This window comes from Chroicocephalus ridibundus, chromosome 1 (genome assembly GCF_963924245.1).
Source record: "Chroicocephalus ridibundus chromosome 1, bChrRid1.1, whole genome shotgun sequence".
NCBI lineage: Eukaryota > Metazoa > Chordata > Aves > Charadriiformes > Laridae > Chroicocephalus > Chroicocephalus ridibundus.
In genome coordinates, this window is record NC_086284.1 from 181,744,929 (window position 1) to 181,759,486 (window position 14,558).

The 14,558-nt window shown below is 42.2% G+C and overlaps 2 protein-coding genes across 2 annotated transcripts in view; both read right to left on the reverse strand.

The window, feature by feature from the left end:
• Positions 1-763: 763 nt before the first annotated feature.
• SLC35E3 (solute carrier family 35 member E3) lies at positions 764-7,479 on the reverse strand. The gene is made up of 5 exons (XM_063322990.1): positions 6,948-7,479; positions 6,653-6,763; positions 4,671-4,829; positions 3,640-3,722; positions 764-3,171 (listed from the first exon to the last, which is right to left on the reverse strand). Exons 1-5 carry the CDS (start codon positions 7,335-7,337, stop codon positions 2,985-2,987), a joined length of 930 nt encoding a protein of 309 aa, XP_063179060.1. The 5' UTR covers positions 7,338-7,479; the 3' UTR covers positions 764-2,984.
• Positions 7,480-8,380: 901 nt separating this feature from the next.
• The window catches only part of NUP107 (nucleoporin 107), a 34,735-nt gene continuing 28,557 nt past the window's right edge, over positions 8,381-14,558 (reverse strand). The window contains exons 20-28 of the mRNA XM_063322991.1: positions 14,211-14,249; positions 13,708-13,858; positions 12,720-12,826; positions 11,627-11,729; positions 11,288-11,448; positions 10,970-11,095; positions 10,099-10,212; positions 9,654-9,821; positions 8,381-8,689 (exon numbers count right to left, since the gene is read on the reverse strand). Of these exons, the coding sequence (XP_063179061.1) occupies positions 8,582-8,689; positions 9,654-9,821; positions 10,099-10,212; positions 10,970-11,095; positions 11,288-11,448; positions 11,627-11,729; positions 12,720-12,826; positions 13,708-13,858; positions 14,211-14,249 (1,077 nt within the window). The 3' untranslated portion in view covers positions 8,381-8,581. The remainder of the gene's footprint in view (positions 8,690-9,653; positions 9,822-10,098; positions 10,213-10,969; positions 11,096-11,287; positions 11,449-11,626; positions 11,730-12,719; positions 12,827-13,707; positions 13,859-14,210; positions 14,250-14,558) is intronic.

Genomic DNA, 14,558 nt, shown 5'->3' on the forward strand with positions numbered 1-14,558 from the left:
ACTGTAACTAAGTAAATTATCACAGTGCTTGCAGTAAAACCATCTAAACTGAAAGTTTACCATTCCTTCTCCTTGTTGTTTTAGAATCTCCTGAAGCAAGACTCAGTCCCCCTAACGTGTAACTCGACATACACTCGTTGGTGAAGGAAGGAGTTGGCTGGTGCCAGTTACCCTACTGGCATCGTAACAGTTAACTTTGTTTTGCTCCTGCCCTCCTCCCCAGTACCACTGGGAGAGCACCTGGACTTCTGCACAGCCTTAGCATAGGGAAAAAGGGAGACCAAAGAACCTCGGCACTGAGGATCTTTCAGAGGACAGAGAAGGAAATGGAGAACGCACAGAGACTGGAGCATTCAGGAGGGACTTCAGTGGGGGGAAAGAAATGGTGAAGAAAAGCCCACAGGCAGCTTGTCAGCGGACAAGTGTGTGCATATGTACGTGCGGGTCCCTGTATTTGCCCAGGGGAGGGGAGGCATGAGCCTCCCTTAGCCCCAAAACATGCAAACTCCTTGCAACAGTGATATAGACAGAAATTCAAGTGGCACCATTTTGTCATATGCACACCTAGACCCTAAAGAGTATGCAATTTCAGCAGATGAAAAAAAGACAGGAACAACCATTCTCTCCTGCAATAAGCAGGTATCAGTCAAGTAATTAAAAATTTATTCCCACCCTACACATGGTATCCAAAGAAACAATACGTACAAAGATCGATTTACCCCATGATTACACAAGCCTCCTGGATTTAATAATGCGAACCATATGACAAAGTTCAAGATACTTTATTTGTTAGATACAACAGGTAAATCTCAAAGGAGAGTTCTTGAACATATGAAAAAAATCATGTCACTTAAGTGACCTCCACGACCTACACGTTCCAGCAACAGACTATTTATAATGTATTGTTTTAATGATTGCTAACTTTCTCTTGCAGATCTGATCCTCTCCTTAAAAAGTCTTTTGTATTTTCAGACATGGTTGGTTTGTTCATTCTACCACTTCATATTTACATCAGTCTCATCCCAGATTTTGTTGTCATACAGGCTTTGAGTTCAGTTGTTGTTTCCTAACTGTAAGAGTCTTTGCAGTTTATCTACGTTTTAGAAGAACTTGTGCACAGCACAAATTAATGCAAATGGCTTTCTCAGTGTACGTACTGAAGGATATGCATCCAGAGGTTGTCCTGTCTGAATACATCCTTCATTAGTCCAGGCTGTATTTTTAAACTATAGATTTATAAAAACGTGTACAAAAAATTATCCTTGGACCAGTACAATGTCTAAGACACAGTTGGTAAGATGTAAAATTATTCAGGTATCTCTAACTCTGAAATAATATCGAGTATCATTATGGCGTAAACTTAGGTTACACAGAGAAGTAACTTTTTCTTAAATCAAGAACTCTGAAATAGAATAAATAATTTACAAGCTTGAGAAGATCTGCATTGTTTCTTACACAAAGACTTTGTTACCTCTATTGTAAAAAAAAACAAAAAAAAGAGCTTAGAGGAACTGAGTATCATTTCTGTCGGTGGCTGTAAAACTTAAATACCTGTTCTTGTTCACATAATTCCCCTCTTTAAATCTGCTAGAGGTAGATGAAGATAAAACAAACCCCGAAATGTAAGGATTAAGATACTGCAAATAAATTCTAACCCTGCAAATCTAGTGAACATATGTTCTCACCAGATTTACTGAAAGCAGTTATTTTTTTCTTTCTTTTTTTAAATAGAACAGCACCCAACTTCTTCCTTCCACGTTGTCAAAATCAGTGCTCGATGCTGGCATAAAATAATTTTCAAAGCGTTCCCGAATTAGAGCAGAAGCAGGTCCCACCTCACACTCTTCAGTCACTTTGATCGGTTTCCAGGGACTGACTCTGCTGAGGAAACTCTGCCTACCTGGCACTGCCCAGGCAGCCCCCGGGCCTCCCCCCACAACAACGGCAGACAAATCTGCAGATCCCACCCAAAGGGAACTCTAAGGGAAAGATGTGGGAGAGAGGGAAGTGGGGCTGAAGGCAGGGAGAGAGAACTGCTCAACCTTCACGTCCATTACAGATGGCGACCTTTACAAAGATTTCTCCAAGAGTAACTTTAGCATGGGTGTCTGCGTGCACGGGCTGCAAAATATTTGGCTATTACCACAAAATCAGAGATTTTATTAGGCTCATGGGTGTTTACAAGATCTCATATAAAGCCTTGGTTTTGGCATTGAGAAAATTATAAAGCAGTAACAGAATTTTCTAAAACAGAAATTACTTCATTGATGTCCTGATGGACCAAAAGAAATAGTTAAGATAACTGTTTAGATCTGATTTCCTACTTTCCTATAGCTTGGCCTATAGCTTCAAGTTTTCCAATGTCTCCCCTAGCCTCTCTCCACCTGTAATTTTATCTCCTTTGTTCAGCCAAAATCTATCAACGTGTTGAAGCCAAACATACGTAAGAAAGCATACAAGAAATAGGATTGAGCTTGGCAGCCCTTTTTAAAACTACTGAACAAAGTATGTTTCCTCTTCATCGTTCACCAGACAAAAAGGAGGAAGCATCGTTACGTACCAGAACATCTGCATAGAAGTGCCTCCAAGTTTCTTCACAACAGTAATACTGGCATGATCACAAAGACAAGATGCCTTTTTTTTTTTCTCTCTCTCTGTATTATAAATGTAGCCATCACGATCTCATTTGGTATGCAAAAAAATATAATTACTTCGGTACAATTTCCACAGCAATTTGAAGTGTGCCTTTTTCTCTTTTAAGTTACCATTTAAATTTAATGAAAACGACAGGACGGACTGAGATGGCGAACCCCAGTGTTTTACATAATTCAGTTTGTTCGGTTTAGTTACAGAATAACGATCCTGGTGGTTAATCTAAAACCACAGATCTAAATGAACGAGGCAATTTTGTGCATTCTACAGTCAATGCATATTTAAATACTTGTCTTCCTTCATGATATTGCTAATCTCCAGAACCCCTTGCTTTACGGACGCTGAACCAATTTACTCTTACTGCTTTCCTGCTCGCTAAGCTTGAAGTGGGTGTAAGCTAAAATGCCCAACAACGTGCACAGAATCCCAAGGCCTTGATTAACAGACAGTGGATCCTTAAATAACAGGCACCCTCCCAGGAGGGTGATGCAGAACTTGAAATGCCCGAACATGTTATACCTAGACATCTGTTAAGGATAACAGCAAATATCAGTATTATTTGTAAACAGAAACACTTGGGAACTTCATTAATTACATCCAAAGCATGCAATGGCATGTCACATTGACTTCAACTCATGCAACTTTCCTGCACTTTTGCGGCTATGAGAATTAACCTCCACCTAAAGCCTTTCACCCATCCTACACTACAAACTAACTGACAGGCCCACACTTCCCCGAAGTAGTCCAAGTATGGCTAAATATTCTTTATAGGTATAAAGGTCACATCAGTAAGTTGACTGCCATTATCTATACAAACCCTGAACAAAGAAACAAAATACAGTAAAACATGAACGTGCTTTTCCAGCTTCATCATTCAAGATAAAGCAGGCAGGTTACCAAACAATTTTCCCACAGTACATCAACCCGAATGAATGCTAACGTAATTCACCTGGAAACAGGAGAAACAACTAATGTTACAAAGGATACGTGACAGGTGACGTATTTCCAATGATCCAGTAAATGGACAAGTTTACCATAAAGGCTATTATTCCAGACAGCAGTACCATTATCTGTGGATTAACGGACACAGTCAGTAATCTGACACGCTTTTGGACATTTGCAGATACATTTCAGGTTATTTAGTCAGTTTCCTTTACTTTCAAATGCAAAATATCAGGCAAGAAGAACATATGGAGAACAAAAATAGAAACAGCTTCGAATCAGTACAGCCACTGGTGATGTGTATATGCAGCTCCGGCTATGATGTCCATAAATATATGCTGATATAACCACAAGCCTTTTCTCTCAGGGAACTGAATGATTTGGAAAACCTGGCTACTTATATACACAGAGATTGTAATCTTTACCTTTGAGACAAAGTCTTATTTATGGCCACAACAAAAACTATTTTGGAAAAATAAATGATTTTATTATTGTGAATACTTGCTGTCCCATTCATAAATGCCAGCGCTACGAGAAATGGCCCATCACTGAGCGGCACGATCAGCTGTGGCAAGAATACGCCACTGACTCTCTTTTAGACAGAAGGATAAAGAGAGAAATTATAGCCTTCTTGGTGAAAATAAACTAGCAATTCTAGAGAACAACCAATGTTGGCATCCTACCACAGAAGAGGAGTTGAGAGTGTCAAAAGTGAGCATGCTTATCTCTTTTCTGAGTGGACAGTAAGAGCTGGAACCAGGGCGCTTACATAATTTTAATTTAATACACTAGGGGAAGCTTCTGGATTTTGTCAAGATTTTCCCGGTGTTCAGATGCCCTCTAAACAGAAACAAGAATAAGGAGGTAAATGAGCTGACAGACAGACTCCTCTGGGAGGAAGTGGGGCAGACACAACAAGGGTGCCTTTTTTTTTTTTCCCCTTTTGCACATGCCCCTCATGTCATCATAGTAAATATCTGTACAAAAATCTGTTTCACAAAGAAACAGATCTTCCCATCAAATCTAACTACATTGATGATGATTATTTATTTAAATAAAGTTAATACAAGCCTTACCACAGCAGAGAGCGTCCAGGGCCCAAATATTCCTCCTTCTCCAAAGACTGGCTCGAAGAAGGGTATGATGAACAGCAACATAGCTGAGGACATCGGTGCCTGATAGTACAGCAACTGCATAGAGTTTACCTGCAACTCATGCTGCTTAGCTCCTACCCACTAAAACCAAAAGAGAAAGCTGTTAAATATGAGGGGAAAAAAACATAAATGGAAAACTTGAGCAAAAGTAAACTGGCTACATACACAAGGGAGTCTCATGTGGACAATATTACATAAACAGATTGTTGAGCATCATCCTCTACCTTTGCCTAACTGGAAGCCCGTATCTTAGTCTCTTTCAAGCACACAAACCATGTGAGGAGAAAATCATATGCAGGGGCCCTGGAAAACCCCTGAGTGCCTAAACCTTCCTTTTCCCATAGCCTGGGGGTAAAGTATTATATATATAATATATATATATTTTATATATTGGGGGTGTTCGTGGATGAGAAGCTCAACATGAGCCGTCAGTGTGTGCTTGCAGACCGGAAGGCTAACCACATCCTGGGCTGCATCAAAAGAAGCGTGGCCAGCAGGTCGAGGGAGGTGATTCTACCCCTCTACTCTGCTCTGGTGAGACCCCACCTGGAGTACTGTGTCCAGCTCTGGGGCCCTCAGCACAAGAAGGACATGGACCTGTTGGAATGGGCCCAGCAGAAGGCCATGAAGATGATCCGAGGGCTGGAGCATCTCTTCTGTGAGGACAGGCTGAGGAGTTGTTCAGCCTGGAGAAGAGAAGGCTCCGGGGAGACCTTACAGCAGCCTTTCAGTACTTAAAGGGAGCCTACAGGAGAGATGGGGAGGGACTCTTTATCAGGGACTGGAGCAATAGGACGGGGCTAACGGTTTTAAACTGAAAGAGGGGAGATTTAGATTAGATATTAGGAAGACATTTTTCACTATGAGGGTGGTGAGACACTGAAAGAGGTTGTCCAGAGAAGCTGTGGATGCCCCATCCCTGGAAGTGTTCAAGGCCAGGCTGGATGGGGCTTTGAGCAACTTGGTCTAGTGGGAGGTGTCCCTGCCCAGCTAAGCTTTTTTTGAAAATTACAGAATAATTTCACTCAGGTACTGTCATTTCTCCAGTACACACACCACCACTTAAGAGTTATTATGCAGCATCTCTCTCCTCCTCCTGCCCCAAAACAGGACAAGAGACCATTATTTACCACCTTGCACACTACAGGTCAGAGAAGCGCACTGATTTTGGAGGCACGGTACATCCGTTACGAAGAAATTCACGTTTAGATTGGAGATGACTATAATATCAACGTGACAGGGGACTCTAATTTGGGAGGTTTTTACAGTCATGGATGATAATGAACGGGTCCTGAGGTGCTAGTACTATGTTACAGCCTAAAGGGCTAAGGCAGCCCTCGGACATACCTATTTTTTCAATCATAATCAGACAGATAGGTTATACTGTACATATGTATACAATATTATTAGTTATATATATTCATGCACCCTCTACAAAAACAGCTTAGCCTGCGTATAGTCGAAATCGGAAGAAGGATGCTGATAAAATGTAAATAGCTCAAGGATAAACCATGGGATTAACTGAAGGACTGGAAAACGTCCTTTCTAGGGAAAGGCTCAAATGCAAGGCACTTGCTTCAGCAAGGAGAAAAAAAAAAGATAAATCTGTGCTCTCTAGAAAAACGGAGTTTACCGACAAAGCGACCTTCACCCCTTGAAATGACCACGTTAAGGATGACACCCCCAATTTTTAGCAGCAAGGACGATCAATTCCTTAAACAATACACCAAGGGTTGTGGAGGATTATCACAATTTGTGGGGTTGTTTTTAATTGATACGGAAGTATAGAGGTTCCCCCGGAAGGCAGGGTGGTGTTCAAAGGCTGATCTCACCGAGGGGCAAGAAGACGACCACCACCAGGCTCCCCCCCCCGCCCCCTTCCCGCTCCCCGCCATCTTACCCACCACTTGGTAGAGGGAGGTCACCAGGACGCCCAAGGTGGCGAACGCCATCCCGAGAAGGTTGAACTTCACGTCGTAGTAGGAGTTGAGGAAGACGCCCAGCGTGATGGGGACCTGTGGAGGTGGTGGATAAAGCGGGGGGTTTAGGCCGGGTCGCTCCCCTCGGGCGCCGCCTCAGGCATCGCCTCAGGCCGGGCGGGCGGAGGGAAGGGGGGGCGCGGGGGGACCCCCCTCGCTCCCCGCCCCCCCCACTCCGCCCGCCCGGCCTGAGGGGTCGCCCGGTGGCCGCCTCCCTCACCAGGGTGAGCTTGATCCGGAGAGGGAAGGTCTTTCCGTAAGCCAGGCTCTGGATGACCACGATGACCGGCGTGGTCATGGCCTTGGCCAGCTGGTAGGTGCCGATGGTGTTGCTCTGCAGGGAGAGGTTGGTGAAGACGACGAAGCCGCAGAAGCTGAGGGCCAAGGGCAGCACCTGGGCGGGCTGCAGGCTCTTGGGGGAGAAGGCGCCGAGGGCCTGGCAGAGGTAGAGGCCGAGCCAGGTGATGGCGAAGTGCACCAGGGTGAGGCTGAGGTTGGGGAAGCCCAGCCGCACGTACAGCCACTTGTTCAGGAAGACGATGCAGATGGAAGCGGCCAGGTTCACCAGCAGCCCCGCCGCCAGGCGACCCTGCGCCGGGATCCACCCCATGGCGGCCGGCGACGGGGCACCGGCAAGCAGCAGCAGCAACAGCAGCGGCGGCGGAGGCAGCCCCGCCGGCCGCCACCGCACCGGCCGGGCCGCCACGGCCGCCCGCCCCCGCCGGGACACGTGGGATCGCGCCTTCCGGTGGCCCCGCCCGCCCCGGCACGGCCCCGCGGGCGGGGCTACAGCGCCGAGCCCGCCGGCGACCGGAGGCAGGGGGGCGGACGCACGGCGCCGCAGCGGACAAGGAGCCACCGCGGACCCCCCTGACGGGAGGCGAGAGCTGCGGAAAAGGGGCCCTGCGACACCCAGGGAAAGGTGCGGGACCTCCCCTCACCCCCCCACCGCACGGGCCAGCGGCCGTGGGCAAACACACCACCGCTGCCGGGCACAAAGTACCTCTAACAACCAGGCTGGGCAATTCTATAGACACACACATGAAGATTTATATATATAAATATATATACATAGCAAACATTGCAGAAAGTTTTGTCAAGCGTCAGAATTCCGACACTGACTGGGTGAAGGCACCAAAGCCGCTGCGTACTCGGCACCACAGCTTCAGCCTTTGTGCTCTCCGGTTAAGGCAAAAGCTGCTAAACGTGTGTAAAGTGGACCAGAAGAAGGTTTCTAAGTAAATGACAAAATCTCAAAACTTGGGAGCTTCAAGGTACAATCGCTGTTCCTCCGGTTCAGAATTACGTTGGCATTTTAGCAACTACAAAACGGCATTTTAGCAACTGGACAACATACAGGAGACTAGTACAAGCCCTTCAGCCCTTCACTTCTGCTCTTCCTTCCTCCAGCCCTCCTCTCCCCCAACCCCGGCGGGCTGCTGCTGCCTTCCCCCCCCTGCCACGTCCCTTGTCCCCCTGCCATCCCTCTCCACCGTACCCACACCCATTCTCCTCCTGCTGCGTAACATTTCCAGTCTGCAGGCTGCTCTTTGGCACATAGCAGAGATTAAGGAGGTTCATACAATCATCATATTTATATAACATTTTAGACTAGAATGCACAAGTGTTTTCTGTTTGTGAAGCACTTTTATTAGAAAAAAAATATTATGAAAAAGGTTTTATAACAAATATAATCTCTGAAGTTGGTCAGAATTTTTCAAGTTGAAATTGAAATCTGAGGGTTGGATTTTTTCCCCCCAAAGATCGGAACAGCTTATGAATGTCATGGGTTTGTTCTTTTTCATAAACAGAATGTCCATGTTCAGGAGTTTTTGCAAGTATCTACATGAAATCCTATGACTGAATTTCATATCCCAAAGGATCAAGATCCTGGTCCAGAAGCATCAAAGAGGATTCCCTCAGCTTCTGTAAAAGCTTTCGGAGTTCTTCTTTTGAAAATACCTATGAATAAAAGAAAAAACAAAACCGCAGTGAAGTTCTATTTATTTGCAATGAACAGCACTGATATAGAAGTAAATGGTGGTTAACTATGTTACTAATTACTTTTTTTGTCTTTCTATTTAAGACGGTGTGAACATCAGACATTTCAGAATGGTGTTCAGTAAAGGACCGGAAGCTGGTAGCAGAATCCAAAACCTGAAAGTAGCCTCAAGATAGTTCTGTCTCATAACTACCACAGAGATCATTGGTAAACAGCCAAGTTTAATTTTCCTGTTATTGCTGGCAGAGATCTTAAGCCAATCCAGGCGAATGTATCACATTATTTTTCTTAGCCTTGATGTTTCTTTTCAGATTTCTAATCCTTTTTTTTTTGGGGGGGGGCGGGGGGGGGGGGGCGGTTATTGTGCTTTAGGGTGTGTTTTTCTTTGGTTGGGTTTGTTTTTTTTTATGTGATAAAGTTTTTTAGGATTGTTTTTTCAGGCTTTTGGAGGGAAAGCTTAGGTAAACCAAGCGCTCCAAAACAAAACCTGCTTATCCAATGTTCTGAAATGTAATGGAAATAATAAAATCCATTACAATTCACAGTTCAACTTAGAATCATAGAATCATTTAGGTTGGAAAAGACCTTTAAGATCATCGAGTCCAAACGTTGAACTTATTTCAATAGCCCCCATCCAAAAATTAGTAACTGAACTACTCAGAACTGCTTGTCAAAACACTGGCATCATCCTTCAGTGTTTTGACAAGCAGTTCTTAAGCAAGAACTAAACTTAAGCAAAGTTAACTCTCTGATTCCTTAAGTCAGCACACAAGGAAACCCTTTACCACTGCAGTGAATGGGGATAAAGAAACATGATGTTAAGGAACATATGGCATCTTCCTCTCTATATAGAAGCTTTCTCCACAGTCAACCCACAGAGCTTTCAAATGGAAGTTAGGCTGCCTGCAGCTCTCAATAACTCACCGTATAAAGCTTGTGTCGTTCAGAAGCGACCATGTCAGCCAGTCGCAGGCACTCCTGATACTGTCCAGTACTATGTAACACGGTGTGCAGTAAAAAGCACATCATTGGCAGACACAGCTTTCGCAGTAAAATCATCTGGTGTGTTCGTTCAGGGTCATCCTCAGCATCCTTACCATAGCAAAATAACATATTAGCATTATGAACATTTACCTTGAAAAGACAACTCAGCATAACCACATAATCAGTAGCATCAGAAGCAAAAAACTGGACTAACCAGCCTAGACTGGACTGCCAGATCCCATTTATATGGTAACTGGTCACAGCAAGGCCAGAGGGTGAATTACAACAGAGTAAACAGACACACATCAAACTAAAGGTGACAAAGGTACAACTGGGTACAATTTGTGCTTTGTTGTCTATGCTATGATACAAAAATTCATTTTACCTCTCTAACATCAACCATCCATCCTCCATCAACAAAGAGCAACACGTTGTACATTTTCTCTTTCACATCAGCTGTAAGAGCATCCAAGAGGCCTTTCCAAATACCATAGTCCATCTGGCAAAGAAACAAAAAATAAACTACTGCAGAACAAGATAATTTCCAAGGCTATTTTAACACACACTCTTCACCTAGCATGCAACAGCCAGTGCAGCTCCAATTCAGATTAGAATCTTCAGCCAATTGCCAAAACCTAAAAGGCTGCTGCTAACAGCTGTTTCCATCCTTGCTTAATTCCCTGTCGAGAGAGGCAGACAGGTTGTTCAGGAGCAGTTGAAGCCACTAGAGGAAGATGATTTTAAAGAACTTATTCTGCCATACTTATATAACAAATACTTGTATAAACTGAATGGAGCGTATTCATTCTGGCCAGACACGCAAAAAGAACTTGCGGCAAAACAGACAGAACTGCAGCATCTTTTAGAGAAGAGAATGTGACAAATGCAAGAACACAAGGCAGCCTTCATCCTCCCTTTCCAGGGAAGAGTTAATAGCAACACCAAGCAGTCAGATTTACTAACAACACTGACATTATATGTACCTATAATCAAAACATTATAACGAATATTTAGTATTACATTATGCAATACTGCATGTAAAGCTGAGTCATATAAGAAAAAAGCAAGAGAATTTATTGTCCAGTGGCATTACTATTCTATCTACTCCCTCTTTTCAACATAAACCCAGAGTAATTTATAAGAGTTCTCAAGCAATATGAATTAGCAGTCTTCTACCCCACTTCATTAAACTAAGACCGCCTCCTAAGCAAGAATGTAAATGTTTATAGTAAATAACAACTTGAACTTTTACCTACCTCGTACTTCTTTTGTTTGTGTTCATGGGCCACTTTTTCAGTGAAACTTGCTTGTGGTAACAAAGAAGGCTTCTGTGGAGCTGAGTTCATGTGTTTAAACCATTCGTTAAAGGTTTCGTGGGCTTCCTGGATTGCAATGGAAACAGTGTTGGGACATTTTTGACTCTTGTATTACAAGAATGTCATTAAATGCACAGCTATAGTGCATCCAGGAATCAGAAGTTAAATCAAATGGACAAAGCTTAAAGTTTCACCACCAAGGCAAAGACACCATTATTTCTAAGTAGTAACTTGGAATACAGCATAGCTGAAACTCACCAAATATGCCCGAATACATAAATGTTCCCGTATAGCATTGTCATCTTCAGCTGGAAGTGGAGTATCCATTCCCTGTTCTTCCCATTGGTTATATATTTCTGCTATAGAGTCTTGGGGAATCTTCACAAACACATCTTTTGCAGCTTCGTGTTTCTTGGATGCTATGAGAATGTGAACCGAGTATCAACGGCTTTGCAATTTCCATACTTTACTTTTATAACCTGACAAACCCATGCTTTTTAATAGGCTAGACTCAAAGTTAAATCAAATGTAGTGCCAAGAGCCAATAAGGAAGAAACCAACATTTAAAAAGTCTACAGTATTTGTGAAGTTTAGTACCCAAGAACTTCCTCATGATTGCATTGCTTTGCTTAAGTGCTTCTGCCCTCTGTGCAGGATCAAATACGAGCCAGTCAATTACATCTATTTTCAGCCGGTCCGCCTGTAAAAACCAACACATAGATTCACTAACATTTCAAGCATACAGCTGGTGTTAGACACATCAAATCTGGTCAATGAAATACACAAGTTTCTAGAGATCTTTGGATAGCATTATGACATACTAACAAGGATCACTTTATTGACAACTTTAGTATCAAAAGCTCAGAAAACAAGCTCTGCAATCTAGAATCACTGAAAAATCCATTTCGAGGTATTCCCAAGATATTCAGACCAATGAAAGCGCATCAGCTCTCACAAATTTTTATGGATTACCATGCATCTTCCTCGAACTTTAGTATGATTCACTGTACAAAAATGGTTTATGGAGCCCTCACTATAACCTTCAGGGATGCCATCAGCCTGCAATCACAGTTTTCCAACTCTTGAGTTAGATAAACTACCTATTTAGCTTAGAGAGTTTAAACTTCATACGTAATAGCAAAAAATTGCCACAAGTTTGCAAACTATCAGTTGCTTTCTCAACAATACTTTGAATGCAAGCTATTAACAGTACCCCACACTGTCACTGAAGCACTGAGTTGGATCCAACCAACGCTCAACAGTGATGACAAGGAAACTGTCAGTAAAGGCAGCATCTGTCGTAGCTAGAATATGGCACTTAAGCATGTAATAAGGTACCTCTAAGATCCAAAGTATTAATCCTCATAATTCTTAGAAGTTACAACAACATCGTACTCTCATCTAGAACACATATTGTTGTAGTCATTTCATGGGCTTTATCTTCACTTATTGTTTGCAGACAGACATGCTGCTGAGCAGCACACACCACAGCCCAGAAGATCAAGGAGCTATAGAAACAGAAGTTACGCATTTGTGCAATTCAACTCCTTATGAGGTCACATGGAAGGTGCATTTCCCTCACAGGCTTTCTCAAGGCAATTTCCACCATTGTTGAAAGAGAAATCTGGATAATACATGGTAAAATAGTTGTCTGTAAACTGGAATATCTGGCCTACAAAAGTATACTCACTTCCGTTGTGCCTGTGTCTAACATATGGTCATGGTGACTGAATTCACCAGCATCCTTCTTGCGGATGTTTTCAACAACAGTTTTTGTTATGGTTGCAACGTCCAGACCTAGATTAAGAAAGAAATATGTAACAGCCATCATGAATTCAAACTTGCCACAAAATGAATTTCATACTCCAGTAGTTGACCCTTACTACTAGTAATTCTTATCAGTCTGTTCACACTCACATTGTCAGACTAAATTATAAGCTTTTGAGATATTCTGATGGCAAGACTAGGATTTGACAGGAAATGTACCAGGAGAAGCTCAGAATAGATCTTTTACAGAAGCTGAAGCAGGACATTTTATTTTTGAAACCTTAGCCAGGTTTTTAAAACAGAATGACTAAAAAATGATTGAAGAAAAATTAGACACAGAATTCTGCAGTAAATCTATTTCTTTGTGAATTTTGAGTGGCACAGAGGCATTGTCAAACAATGGACAGTGTGCCGCTGCACTGTAGTCCCTTTTAGTTTGATGTATAGGCCTGGAAGGAAGCTTACAATTAATGCAAGCAACTCACCATGGCTAAGAAAGGGCACTATATATAGGACAAAAAAAAAATTAAGATACTCATAACCTTCCTAAATCCACAAACAGGTATGTATTTTTATAATTAGTTTTCTGAAATAATACAATCATGTCAAGCTTCAGAGCATATATTTGAGACAGACAGCTGGCATTTAATTCCTGCTGTGTTTGGACATAATCCAGAAGCAAAAGTGATATTTATTTAATTCAGAAAAAGAATTGCAATTCCAGGTTAGTTAAAAACCACAATATACCTACTTGAAGAAGCGATCAGCAAATTAGTTTTATTTAATTGAAAAATGAAGAGGCACAGGAAGGAAACAGTATCATCTTCATAGCTATGTCTTGAATTAAAAACTAATGAAAGACAAAATAACCTAGGATATAAAATGATAATTCAAAAATCAGCATATCTCACCTGCATCTTTTGCTAATTCAAGGCAGTGGTGGCGTTGATCACTTTCAGTAACATCTTCAAGAAATAAAGCATACTGAGCTACAGCTAGCTCTGGGGGCAAGTGGCTAACATAAAATGCTATTAAATCTGTGTGCTTCTCAGATACCATCCGCTGCAGAATAAGAACCAAATATTTAGAAAGACATAGTACATTCCACTGTGCAAACACAGAAGTGTGTTTACACTTATGTAAAAACATAAATGTGTAACAAATTTCTGATTATTTTGTTCTGATATAGTAAGATTCCACTTCTCAGCTTCTAAATAAGGATCAATAAAACCGTCTCTTATTTAAGCACTGCTGACAGAAACTGTGCATATTAGGCAAGCTTCCACATATCTCTTGAGAAGAGAACATTAACTGCGTCATAGCTTTTTCCATCCTGTAACCTTAAGTCTCCTTTTCTTCCTCCTTTATGTCTAAATTACATCAGAGAAAGCAAACTATATTTTTGAAAGCTTACCTGAATGTAGGTCTTTAGGACTTCAACGGAAACTTCCTCCTTATTGCAAATAAATATAAATTCAATTTTAAACCAGATAATGTGGCAAAAAAACCCAAACACAAAAAACCCAAACAAAAAACCCCAAACCACTTCACAGGCTACCACTATTACACAGACACAAGATTATTTGCTTATCCCTGCTTCAGTAATCTACACATTCAAACAGGCTCAGCTGGAAGAACTGTTTCTTTCTGAGAGTGATTAAAAAAATTAACGTTTTCTGATTCAAAGATTTAGCGTTGCAAGGACTTTCTTTTCCAGCAACTGCATAATAATAGTTTTTGGTCTAATTGGAAAGTTACTTGT

Excerpts from the sequence above, each read along its gene's own strand:
- SLC35E3 (XM_063322990.1), bottom strand. The coding sequence starts at position 7,337 with ATGGGGTGGATCCCGGCGCAGGGTCGCCTGGCGGCGGGGCTGCTGGTG. Across the intron at positions 6,764-6,947 it reads TCCGGATCAAGCTCACCCTG|GTCCCCATCACGCTGGGCGT; the intron begins GTGAGGGAGGCG and ends CCACCTCCACAG. Across the intron at positions 3,723-4,670 it reads CCTGGACGCTCTCTGCTGTG|ATAATGGTACTGCTGTCTGG; the intron begins GTAAGGCTTGTA and ends GTTAATCCACAG.